The 13,994-nt window shown below is 38.5% G+C and overlaps 1 protein-coding gene across 14 annotated transcripts in view; it reads right to left on the reverse strand.

Moving 5' to 3' along the window:
• ASPH (aspartate beta-hydroxylase) overlaps positions 1–13,994 on the reverse strand; it is a 223,839-nt gene that overhangs the window by 189,326 nt on the left and 20,519 nt on the right. The window contains exon 1 of one of the 14 annotated variants that reach the window (XM_074386688.1): positions 1,621–2,161. The exons of 7 other annotated variants lie outside the window; for them this stretch is intronic. In XM_074386688.1, coding sequence (XP_074242789.1) covers positions 1,621–1,636 — 16 coding nt within the window. In that variant the 5' untranslated portion in view covers positions 1,637–2,161. Of the gene's footprint in view, positions 1–1,620; positions 4,323–13,994 lie in introns of those variants that run through there. 6 more of the 14 variants (XM_074386684.1, XM_074386689.1, XM_010346055.3 and 3 more) reach the window with 6 other exon arrangements.

Consider the following 13,994-nt stretch of genomic DNA (forward strand, 5'->3'; position numbering starts at 1 on the left):
AGGGGCAGTTTTTATTGACACCAAACAATATATTCTTGGTATGTCATTTGGTAAATATGCTGTGCCTAGTCCCAAAGGGCAGATCAGTTTCTGTCCAACGAAACTAATGAACGCATGGTAAGACAACCCTTAAGAGGGTTTACAACTCCCTAAGCAAATCTGAAACCAGTATCCTGTTCCAAAGGTATTTGGGAAGAACATCTAGTAGATGTCCCTATTTTCTCAGATCAGAATAACTCTAAGTCTTCATTTCATTTTCTGGCTCCATGTTCAGCCTGTAGTCCTGGGATCAGTGAAAAAAAAAAATTTTACTGCAGTTTAAGAATACCGCAAGAACTATGCGATTCATTTTTTTCCCACATTATTCCATCAAAAGTACATGACCTCCAAATCAGAAAATGTTCCTACATACCACCAAACACAGAAATTCCTATGGCAAGCAAGAGTCCAAAATGAAGACACTCCAAAAACAAAAGGAAGGGGAAGGGCAACGTGCAGTTTTATTTATTTGATCAAAACAAGGGAGACAAGAAGATGAACCCCAGCACTTGAACGGTCATCAGCTTCTTCACTGGCCAACTACGAACTGAATTATAGATCATTTATACATTTTGATTAGCATTATGTTGAGAATTTCATATTTACACATAAACTCAATGCACTTAAAGTTTTTTGAAAAACACGAAAACTGTCAAGCAGAACTCATCAAAGTGATTAATTTTCCATGCTATAAAATGTCACCCATTGGGAATCAAGAACTGTTAAAATTGGGTCAGATGTTAACAGCTGATTTTTCCTAACTACATAGATTACCTAATCCACAGAGACGAGAAATATCTTCCAAAAGAACTAAAAGACACATATCTCATATTCTTCTTCATGGCTACGTGAAGCACTTTATCAGACGAGTCAAGTAACCCATTCCAGCCAATTATTCAAACAGCATTCACGGAGGAGATGCTCATATTCTCTATCCTAATAGAAGAATCCTTTCATAATGAGTGAATGCAGTCCTTCAATTAATGGAAAGACTATCTTAATTTACAGAGTGAAGCAAAAACAAATATATTCAAAACATGAAATTCAATACATCGTTAAAGGATATTTCAGGATTAAAGAGTCAATTTAAAAACAAAACTCTTATGTTTTTTCTTTGCATTTATTATCTGCTTCACATAAAAGTAGGTCACTTTCCATAAATGGCAAGTCGTTGCTTGAACCAAGTAAGCCCGTTCATTAATATGAGACTGAATTTATATATCCTATAATTTTATATAAAATGTAAATATACATAATGCTTTAAATTCATTGTAATCAAGTTTTTAAAACCAAAGAAGAGAGCTCGTTCATTTTTTGAAATTTGTAAGGTCCAGTCTCCAATAGTACAATATAAGATCATCTAAATTAAGACACCAAAACATATTCTGATTAAAGACAGATTATTCCATGAAATATTCAGGTACTATGAAAAGTCAGTATCTCAAAGTTCAAAATAGAAAACGTAGATGGTGCAGTCAAAGCACTTAGCCAAAAATATTTTAACACAGCACAACTGGAAATAAAGCGAAAAGCTGTCAGCTAGATCTAAAGTCACTTTTAACCTAAATAACAAAAATATACCTTTATCTTCAGCCATTTCGATTTCTTCAATCCATGAATAAAAAATGCTAAAGTTAAAAAAAAAAAAAAAAAGCCAAATGACTCAAAAGTACTACTGGCAGGTCTTAGACACACTGCATGCACTTGCCTACCGAAGCTTGAGACTGGCCAGCCCCTGCACAGCAAGGGCCTCTACAACTGAAATTGGACCTGACTACAAACTCTGCTCACAAGTTATTTTTAGAGGCTAAATGCTGCTAATCACTTAGGCTGAAGTGCACTCCCTAACAACACGACAGCCTTTCTCCCACTTACGGGATTCCTTTCCCAGTTAGTGCTAGCTAACTTCAACCCCTAAAAAATCAAGCATGTCGAAAAAAAATGAAATGGAACAAATTGTGCTGCCAATTTTGTTTTCTTGGAAGCAGGTTTTAATGGCTTTAGCTTAAGCACCAATTCATTCAAAACTCAAACAAGTCTTGCTATAAAATATGGCCCCAAGCCCAGAAGCAGCTTGATTTCGCCCTTCAGAATCTAATAAAATGGCTACAAGGAAACACCAATAAATTGTTTGAATGAAACAAAACCATAAATAGTAAGAAATTAATTAATGGTCCAGAATTCTGATTCATAGACACCACCCCGGGGCTAATTCCTGCAACAGCAAAAATAAAGCAACACCACAAAATGTTTCACTAGAAAAGGAGGGAGAGAGAACTGGTGGGAGGGAAAGAAACAGAAGGAAGGCAGGAAAGTGAGGAGAGGGAGAGAAAGAAATCTTCAGGAGTAAGAACAACGACCTGGGAAAGATCCTCTTGAAAGGGAACGAGGAAAAGATTACACAAACACATTCTGATTTTTTTTTTTTTCCGACTTCTCCCCAACCTCATCTCCAAATATTCTCTTCTGGAAAATAAAATCAGCCATTTAATTCACTGATCTACCATTACCAGTTAACAGAATTCATTAGAGTTCTGATTAGTACACTAAATTAATTTATCATAAATAGTATCTAGAACAAGACAGCAACCTTTCTAAGTTGTTTATGAGACTAATTCTTTCACTCAAATGTAAGGCTTCACAAACAAATTAAACATTTAAATGTTTTGAATACTACTCGTAATTTCCAGTAGCTCAAGTCAAGAATACACTGGAAGAAAAAATAAAATTCTTATTAAAAGGATATACATGTTTTTTAAAAATATAACACTAGATCAATTTTTCAAAAGGGGCCATAAAAACTAAATCCATCTGAGTGTATGTGTGTACACTCAAACCTATATATTCAAAGGTAAATGTTACTTAACTGGAATATTAAATTAACTGGAATATTAAATTACTAGCAATATTTTATCTATCCCTTTATAATATCAAATAAATGAGGTGTTACTCTAGTATTATTAACCTTATTACTATTGATATTTACTAGTTCCATAAATGAACAAAACACTAAATTACAGAAAGGATCCTTTCCTAAGCTGCCTTTTTTAGGAGCAGTTTTTTATCAGCAGCATACAATATACTCTTGATACGTCATTTTGTAAATATGGTATACCTAGTCCCAAAGGGCAGATCAGTTTCTGTCCAGCAAAACTGATGAATGCATGGTAAGATAAACCCTTAACAAGTTGGTACCATAGTCTGCAACCTATGGCGCCAACATTTGATGGCCCAGGTTTAGGACAGAGTGAAGCAGGTAGGCATCAAGGCAAACTAAACAAAACTGTTCTCAGGTGCCCCTGGCCAACTATCATTTCCCCCATTCTTTTCTCCAAAGATCTGTCCCACTAAACTTAGTGCTTGCTAAATTGTTAAATGACAATGAATTACTTGTTAACGGGATAAAGTGACCCACTATTTCGTCACCACACAAATTAATAAGACAAATATTCTGGAAGCTTTCTTTCACTGTGTTGTTTATGGAAAGAAAATGACAACATGATACCCCTATGGGTGAGACCATTAGAAACCAAGCCCCAACACGGATACACAGGCAGCTTGGTATGCTTTCATTCTTAGACATCTGGATTTGTTTCATGGCTTCTCCATTAAATTTGATTTGGGGGAAGTCATCAAACTTCTGACCTCAATTTCCTTGCTTATAAAATGGATCTTCACACAAACGAGGTATGCAAATATTTGCTGGAGTTGTCAGTGAAACAAATTTTTATCGATTCAATCATGACTAGTGCACAAATATCCGTACTCCCAATTTAGAGCTCTAATCCCATCTGCCCCTGCAACTGCTGAAGCTGCTAGGGTTTCTTCTCCTTTCTTTACTGGCCTGTGTGAGGTCAGCTGCACTCCATATTACAGAATGTCTACGGTCTAATGTTGGACTGTTAAGAATCACAGCTATTAAAATGTGATGACACCTCACCCTGAGACTTCTTCAATGCAGCTCCAATTATTCCTCAGTGACAAATCTTTATCTAGCTCTTTCGCAAGTCCTATAGTTAACCTTCTTTTGTCTTTTGCAATAATTGAATAGTTATTTTGATAAAAATGTATTTCCTCCTCAGTTCACGATGATAATGACATACCTGTTATTTTAGATAGGGAGATCAGGAGAAAAACCTGTGAAATATCATTTAATCTATCACAACCCTTTTTAAAGAACAATAAATTCTGAATTCTAAGCAACTACCTCTTATAATGACAGTTCATTTTTATTATAAAGAATGTTAGTGAAAAGTTTAAAAATAAACTTCATTTGCAAATAGTAAATCATGTTTTTAAAACCTTAACAAACACACCTAAAATGATATTAACTATTCCTCGTAATAGCTATTGGTACTAATAGCAACTCCAAGTCTAATCAAAGACCAAACGTGTTTTGAGAGCATTAATATCAGCCTGATGTCACTTGCAACCAGAGGAGCCGGGACCTATGTCCACTGAGTCGAGGGTTCTACCTTCCTCCAAAAACCTCCCTTGACTGATGAGCCCTTCTTGCTCCTCTACCAGTTCAGTCACTGCGTAGACTGCCACAGCTGCCACCCTGGGTGAACACAACTATCCCCAGCCACCGAGGCAAGGGCAACCAGGCTCAAGGAATCAACACCGGGAACTGATCACAGCAGAGCCAGCTTCATCCAGGTCTCGATGCTGCCTGCAACCCTCCCAATTCTCTACAAACTCACCTCGCCATACTTCATGGTGACTATATCAAACTTCTCTGCCCCCAAGTATCCTACCTCTTCATACTCAAAAACTGCCATAGCCTCATACTTCAGAGAAAACAGAACCCTCAGCAGGAAGCTACCCTGAGTGCCCAGTGCCCAGCACACAAACCTGTCCTCGCCTGCATCCATTCTGAGTTCCTCCTCAGCTACCTCGCACTCCGCACTGTCTCTTCATGCTCCTCCTCCCGCAGCCTCACTGCCTTTGCCAGGTCTCCCTCCCATCCTGCTGCTAGCCTCTGCGATCTCACTCTTCCTATCACAGAGAAAATTCTCCACAGAGTTGCTGTTCCTCTGTTTTCATTTTCTAACCTCCCACTCACTCCTTACAACCTGTAGGCTTCCATCTGGCTTCTGCACATAGCTCCCGCATAGTGGCTCTAATGTCACATTAATGATTTCCATGTCATTAAACCCAACGGAAAACTTTCAGTCCTCATCTGACTTGACCCTCTCAGCAGAACTCTCCCTCCTTCTTCAACACTCTCTTCCCTTGACTCTCATGACTTCAGAAGCTTGTGGTACTTCTAACACCTCTTTAAACTTTCTAATTTCTAGTCTCCTTTGCTAGTTCATTCTCATCTAGTTGGTTTCTAAGTGTGAAAATTCTGTAATACTTGGTCCTATGCCACCCCTCTAATTGACTTCAGCTATCAACTATACAACTTACATGTCTCCCCTTTGAGCTCCACAACCACGTGTCTTCTCAATATCCTATTTGAATGACTTACAAAAAAAAACCCTCAAATTCACCATATACACAAGCAGCCCTGGTCTTTCCCCCTCCTGTTGAGTGTCCTAAAGCTCAGAAGCACTTCTATGAAGCCAGTTGCTTAGACAAAAACCCCAAGATTCATCCTTGACTCTTGTCCCAAACACTCACCTCTCAAAATTAGTTTCTCATCTGACTGTTGTAAACGGCTTACAGCAAGGCCAAGATACAGATTCTCCTCAGCACCCAGGTCACCCTTGTCCATTTACCACAACATAGTTTTTAAAAGCATTTGTGTGTGCCACAACATTAAAAAGTGGGAAATTCTGTCTCAAGTCTCAATGTTCTTTCAACTACAATCATCAAAATCCAAGTTATCATCATCTCCTAGGTGACTTCAATAAGTTAATATACACTTTTCTACTCCATAAAGCAGCCAAAATACGTTTTTTTCTTTCTTTTTCTTTTTTTTTTTTTTTGAGACAGAGTCTCACTCTGTCAGCCAAGCTAGGGTGCAATGGCGTTTGATCTCGGCTCACTGCAACCTCCGCCTTTCGAGTTCAAGCAATTCTCCTGCCTCAGCTTCCCAAGTAGCTGAGATTACAGGCACCTGCCACTACACCCAACTAATTTTTATAATTTTAGTAGAGACAAAGTTTCACCATGTTGGTCAGGCTGGTCTTGAACTCCTGACCTCAGGTGATCCACCCACCTTGGCCCCCCAAAGTGCTGGGATTACAGGCGTGATAAAATATTTTTAAAATATGATTATATCACTTCCCTGTTAAAAATCCATTAATGTCCTAATACTACTTTTGAGATAAAATACAACATCATCCCTGTGGCCTACAAGACTCCATGTGATGGGGCCCCAGCCCATGGCTTCAGTCTCAGTGTTGTGTCACTCCCCTAGCTGCCTAGACTCCCACACAAAACACCTGAACATGGTCTTTCCCTCTCGGGTTCTCAGCCCAGACTGTTCCCTCTTCCCATAATTACATCAAGGTTGCACCACCACATACAATCTTTACACCCCAGCTACCGCCTGCTCACTGTTTACAAACCACCTCCTCAAGGAAGCCTTCCTAGCTTCCCTCACTCTCACAGCAGTGTGCATTTCTTTACTGCGTTATTACACTGCTGATGAGACAACTATACAACTGATTTCTTAACCTCTTTCCACCTCTAGAAGTTTCATGCAGCAAGGAACTGAATCTGCCACGTTCATTACTGTACACATCCCTTGGATCTACCCAGTATAAACTCAATAAAGTAATCACTTGTGAAATGAGTGGATATATTCCTTCTCAAATCCTTGACATGATAAGAGTACTCAAACTTCTTCTGCTAACACTTTAGAAATAAGAGAACAACTTATTGCTTAGTGGTTTGGTTTCAAGTCCCTTCAGTTTTCCCCATCTCCATGAATGTAATGATCCTAAAATTAATTCACTAGAGGAAAAGACCTACAAATAGCTAAGAGAGAGAAATTAAGAAAGCAGCCCATTGATTTCTAGACTCTGATTTCAGACTCAAATTGGTCCCTTTACCAAGTTTTCACAGCTCTGTGTCAGGTGAATTCCTCCCTGATTGATCTTGGATGACTGCCACATGGGCTGCACATGAGTGGGGCCAGGCAGGACAGGCTCTGTAGCCTCTTCCACCTGTCCTGGCAAACACCAGATGCTGCTCTCTTGTCTGACCCTGTGTAGAAAGGCACCATGGCTGGAAGAATGAAAAAAGGACACCATGAAGTTTAGAACTCAGGAAAACAATATTGAGAAAGTTGCTTGCATTTTTATATTAGTAAACGAAAGTGAAATATCAGGAATAGCCATTTGTATCGGCCTCCAGGTATTTTTGGAACCTTTACTATCCTTTAGAATACCCAGCTGGGGAACTACTGCCCTAGCCCACACCTCTGTGCTAATACTGATTTACAGCAGAGGAGAATGTGAATCAGAATAGGGGTCCACCCACACCCATCACATGAATTTGTGATGAAGCCAAACACCATTGGTGAAGATAAAAACACAGTATAAATAGCACCTAGCCTCAGAGGCTAGTTCCTCAAGCCAGGCCTAATGAGTCAGTTCTGTAAATTTAATTATTTCTCCCTACAGAGCACTCAATAGAGAAGACAGTCTCAGAGAAAAACACACTCCTCTGAGCTAGTCAATCTCCACATGGGTGGGTGACAATTATTAGCATGGCGTTCAAAATGAGACAGTCTCTCCTTGGCCTGAGAGAAGCAAAAGGTGTGAAGGATGATGACCTGTGTCCGTTGAGGAACTCTGAGGTGGTGAAAGAAAAGTTATTATTTTTTTCAAAACTAAAACCAGTAACAAAAAAAGCTTAGTCCTGCTTTAAGTCTTAATTTCAAGGCAATGAACAAGGATATACTGCCAATATGGACGAATACCACTCCTTTACAGCTGTGCCCATGAAGTCTCTTTGACTTTAACCCATTTAGACAGCAAATGATCCATGGCCCTCTTCCCCACTAGCTCCCACTTTCCAGAGCAAAAGAATCCAGCATTTAAAATAAAGTTCCCTACAGCTACAAATGGGGAGGGAAGAGAGAGAGTACAAAAACTGCTTTACCACAACATATACAGAAGAATCCTGTAAATTATAAAACACAAGTCTTACAGTTGACTTACAGTTAGCAGAAAATCATAGGTCAAAAAAATAGTTAATACAATTATGATTATAATACACCTTGGGGACAGTATAAGGATACTGGAAAAAACTCTATTTTCTCCTTCTCTACTCTCACCACACAATCAACACAGAATATTCGTGCAATCCCTGGTCACTAAAACATGTGGGGATTTCTCTTTGCCAGCAAGTAAGCAATCAATTCTGCAGGAGATCAATTCTGCAGCAGACACCAGTTGGCTGTCCTCTAATTCAATTCAATTCAATTCTGACACTACCTACTTGAACAATTAACTTCACCCAAAGAGAAGTCAGATCCCACAGGTTGAGAGCTCAGTCTCACAAGACTATCTCTACTTCTGAAGCCAGTTACAAGTAGTAGGTTGTCACCTATACTTCAGACCAACTGGCTATAAATCAGGGTTCCCAACATCCCCTCCTCCGGTTTGATTAATGTGCTAAAGGGGTTCACAGAACTTAGAGAAACGCATTTGCTAGTTGATTATAAAGGATATTACAAAGGATATAGACCAGGCGTCCCCAAACTTTTTATACAGGGGGCCAGTTCACTGTCCCTCAGACTGTTGGAAGGCCACCACATACTGGGCTCCTCTCACTGACCACCAATGAAAGAGGTGCCCCTTCCTGAAGTGCGGTGGGGGGCCGGATAAATGGCCTCAGGGGGCCACATGCGGCCCGCGGGCCTGCAGTTTGGGAACGCCTGCCTTAGTCTTTCCTGTGACCAGCCCCCGTCCTGAAACTATCTAGGGGCTGTCAGCCACCAATCAATCATTAGCAAAGACACTCTTAAGATGCTGGGAGACCACAAGGGTTTTAGGAGGTATATGTGAGGAAACAGGAGGAAAACCAAATATATATTTCAAAATATCACAGATAGCCAACAACCTCTTACTAAATAAATTAATAATGAAAGCGAGTAACAGTAATAAAAACCAACAATGGCTGCAACTAAAAACTGCATAAACAATTAACTTCATCGAAAGAGAAGTCTGGTCTTTGCTGCTGGCTACTTCGATGAGGTCTCTAGATCCCAGGAATGTTTTAGCTGACAGCAGCGTCTTCACCTGGGGGCTGTGGTCACTGGACAGCCTAACCAAGTGGTCTTTGGGACATGCCATATCAGTTGTGATCTCTGGAGGACCCTGGGGACCTCAAAATTATAGATGGTGCCTAAAGTGAGGGCAGTCTCGTGAGAACTATTCCTTCAGACTGTACAGTTTGCCTAACTCCTTGCGAAAATCAAGATCAACTGAATAAACAGGTGACACATTAAAAGTGTCCTTCACCCTAACACCGTAAAGTCTGACTCTTCTTACATATGTATCAGAAAAAATTTCAAAACTTTGCCAAAAACTAAATAACCACACTTCTGTAGAATAACGAATCTCCTATTTCAATCAACTTGGTAAGGTACAAATATTTATTCATAAATTCCAAAAATCCCTCACCATAAGACAAATGAGAGGGACACTGCAGGTGAATGCCTTGCAGAGACCAAAGGCACCCGCAGGAAGACTGATTTCTGATTCCACAGTGGATGTCCACACAAGCAATGGACTCCATGGTCCACCCTGTGCCTAGCTGAACCGCAGAGAGAACTGGAGAATGACAGCTACAGAGAAAGGTGAAGGCTACATGGCAGCCCAAGCTCCAGGCAAAACATCAGCTTCCCACAAATCCAAGTGGGCAGCAGGGAAGTACCAGGGTTTGTATCATTTTGCCAGCACCTCACTCAAAAAGGCTGACTGCCACACAAGGGGCTCCCAAGAACAAGAGGAGATGAGGTATTCTGCCCTGAGTGGAGGCCCAGGGGATTGGGGGTGAATCAAGTCATGTGTCACAGGGAGGGTCCTCCCCAGGCCTTTCAAAGAACTCACATAGGCAGTATTTGAGCACCTGACACTTGCGGATAACCATACCAGTCAATCTAATTAACTTAGAGAGAAGACAGAGGGACCACACCCGTTCTTCCTCCCGAGCACAGCCCCAAAGGCAGACCACAGGAGAGCACACTGGCTCCTTCCCCTCCTGCCCTGCTGCAGAGGGGAGAGAAGAACATCTGCACTGAAAATTAGATCAGCTCTAAACCAGGCCGACTTTTAAAAAGAGTGACTGAGATATTAAGGTCTATCCCAGAGATTGCCAAGAGCCTCTGCTACCAAGAACGAACAGATTAATCTATCCTAACTGTGCACAATGATTGGAGAAAAATGAAACTATTTCTTGTTAGTATCCAGTCAGATAAAGATGGCTTAATAAAATGTTTACAAAATGTGCTTCCATCTGTTAGGCTCAATGATAGAAAATTGTCAGTTTCTGACCCATATAAATGGCTATTTCACAGGAAGCAAACAAACAACATAAGAATTTCCCCAATGTTTTATTATGAAAATTTCCAAAAACAAAGCTAAAAGGATTCATATCACTTAGATTCTACTACAGTATTAACATGGTATTATATTGTTCGCAGCACACCTATTCATCCCTCTGTATCTATCATCACCTTATTTGTATAATGCATTGTAAAGTAAACTGAAGACCTCAACACACATCTCCTAAATACTTCAACATGAGTATCACAAACTACAGTTACACATTTCCTTATAGTTATTTAATGTGAAATTTACACAACATGAAATGCAGAAATTTTAAGCATACATTCCCTGAGATTCAACAAATTTATACAACATGTAACCCAAATCCCTATCAAGATCTACAACATTAATATTACTGCTTAAATTCCCTCACAGCCATTTCCATTTCACCCATCCCCAGCCTCAGAGGCAGCCCCACTGTTTTGCTTTTTTTCTCACTGTAGTTTGCCTGTTCTTGGAATTTCATAAACAAAGCATCACAAGCTTATGTGTGCAAGGCTCCTTTCTCTTATATGTGCCTAAGAGTCTTGTGTGTTATCTGTAGTAGCAGCTCATTCCTTTTTATGACTGGGTAGTATTCCATTACATGGACATATGAGTATATAAAAATGGATATGTATGTGATATACAGAGAATAGGTGAGTATATCCAATCTCCTACTGGTAGAAACCAAGGCATTTCCCATTTTGACCTATTATGAATAAAGCGGCTAGACATATACAAGACAACTATGAACATATGCCTACATTTCTCTTAGGTAAATATGTAAAAGTGGAATTGCTGGGACAAGGACATATGTACATTTAGTATTAAAAAAAAAATCCCAGATCTTTCCCCAAAGTTGTTCAGCATTTTATGTACTCACCAAGAATTCGAGTTCTATTGCTCAACACAGAACTTGGCTTACCCACATTTGTTATTGCCTGTCTTTTTAATTTCAGCCATTCTGGTGAGGATGCAGAGGTATCTCCATGTGGTTTTAACTTGTATTCCCTTGAGAACCAATGATGTTGAGCATTTCTCATGTGCTTCTTGGCCATTTATTTCTTTTGTGAACTATTTATTCAAATTTTTTTGCACATTTGCCTATTTTTAAAAACTGAATTATAGATATTATTTGTATTTTCTGGACACCTGTCCTGTAACAGATGTATGCATTACCAAATTGTCTCCCAGTCTGTGGCTTTCCTGCTTATTTTCTTAATAGCATCTACTGATGGGTAAAAGTTTTCATTTTGATGATGCTTCAGGGGTGTATATATACACACATGTGCACACACACACACACAGATGTATAGTTTCACACTCTGAAACATGACATGTATTTCAGGACTTACTCTACACAATCACTGAATCTATGACCTTCAATCACTGACAGACATTCTGTTACTAGCTCAAACCTTGTGCCAGAGTAAAGGAAGGTTTCAAAAAGAGGCTCATCTGCCAACTAAATGTCTATTAGTTCTATTCAGAGCATAAAAGCAAGGAAATTTTGATACTTTTTAGAAGCATTTTCATCAGCTATGACTAGGCACAAAAAAGTTCTAAGTTGTCACTAAAATTCAACTATTTTATGAATACTTTAACTTCTTGCAACTTTTTTTTGTTTTTATACTTTATACTTAAATAACTTATACTTAATTTTGTGTTTTTGTGTGTATTTTCATACTTCCCTGATGCTTTATTTTGAAACTTTTAAACATACATATAACAAAAAGATTAGTATAATGAAGACCTTGTATACCTTTACACCTGAGCTGACCAATTACTAACATTTTGCTAGATTTGCTTTCTTTGCGTGTGTGTGTGTGTGTGTGTGTGTCTGTATATATAATTTTCTTTGTTCCTCTCTCCTTCAGAAACAAAAATTATTTCCTCATCTAACGTTCTTCTACACTAGAATCTATGTAAAAAATTCTGTGGCCTAGGAATTAGTACATGTTTTTAGGTAAATTCCTCGTTTCATGGGCCTCAATAAAATGAAAAATAATGAATATGTGAAGTATATTATCCCATGTCTCTTCCAATCTAAAAATTCATCATTATATTTAACAAAAGCTCGACTCTTTAAATCACCAGTTGCAATGAAAAAAAAAAATCAAAAAGTTTCTCTTAACTGTGAGTTTTACTCTATCAACCTTATAAAATCCTAAGAAAGTTTTTTAAATAGCAGCATTGTAGCAAAAGGCACATAGTTTACTTGTGAGATTTCATGAAAGAAAAATATGTTTTATAATAAAAACTTTTTAAAACTCTCTGAAAGAGATATAAATAATTCAAGAATGAATGGGGGGCCAGTTTAAAGAACATTAATAGAAAAAATTAGAAAAATTTGTATATGGACTTTATACTAGGCAACAGTGTTGCTGAGGAGCATATCAGTGTTATTAGAGAAAACAAACTGAAGAACTTACAGTAAAGGATCTTGATTTAACTTAGAAACAGTTCACCAGCCAAAAAAAAAAAAAAAAAAAAAAAAAAAAAAAAAAAGTATATAAATGTGTCTAGAGACAGAAAATGCAAACACATCAAAATGTTAACAGGTGGTAAATTTAAATGAGGAACAGATGTACTCATTGTACTTGGTTAACTGTCTTAAAAATTATTTTTTTCACATTAAAAAGTTGGGGGAAAAAATACATTTCCAGCCCTCAAATATCAGAATCTCCAGAGTTAAGAACTAGGAATCTGAAATGTTAAAAGCTTCCCAGGTTCACTCAAGAATGAATTCTGGATAAGTAAAAAAGAAAACAACAACAACAACAACAACAAAAAAAAAAAAAAAAAAAAAAAAAACCCAAGCTTCAAGTTTTAGGAATGGTTCTGGAGATAATACGAATACGGATTGCAGTTCGATGACAATATGACATCAGTGTTAAGCTTCCTGGGTTTGAGAATGCTCCTGCGGTTCTGTGGGAATGTATTTGTTCTCAGGATGGAGGAGTGAGTAACTTACGCTGCCTCGGTGACTGCAGCTTCCTTTCATAGAGAAGAAAGCAGGAAAACCAAAAACACAGAGAGAGGCAAATGCAGTGAATAGCAGAGGAGACTCATAAATTGTTTTGCTGTTACATAGATTTAACAGTTTCAAAACAAACAGTTGAAGAAATACATAAAAATAAACAAACAAACAAACAAACTGGGTTTTAAAAAAGATAGAAGTCAAGGGTCAATCTCTTAAAACAGGCCTGAAATTACACCACGCAGCCTCCAACAATAAAAAACCAAAGGGAACATTGACTCCACTTGACGTCTCGTACACGCATGTTCTGCTTACACATCTGAGTCAGGCACTCTTGATGTAAGTAGCTCTATCTTGAAAAAGACTCCATCTTACATTTTAAAATGCATCTTGCCAACCAGGACCAGATGTTTTGTCTAACCAATGAAGACTGTATCCAACAAGGTAAGGATATAACCAAGCACACTCTTCTATGACCAGTC

Source organism: Saimiri boliviensis, chromosome 15 (genome assembly GCF_048565385.1).
Source record: "Saimiri boliviensis isolate mSaiBol1 chromosome 15, mSaiBol1.pri, whole genome shotgun sequence".
In the NCBI taxonomy this organism is placed as follows: domain Eukaryota; kingdom Metazoa; phylum Chordata; class Mammalia; order Primates; family Cebidae; genus Saimiri; species Saimiri boliviensis.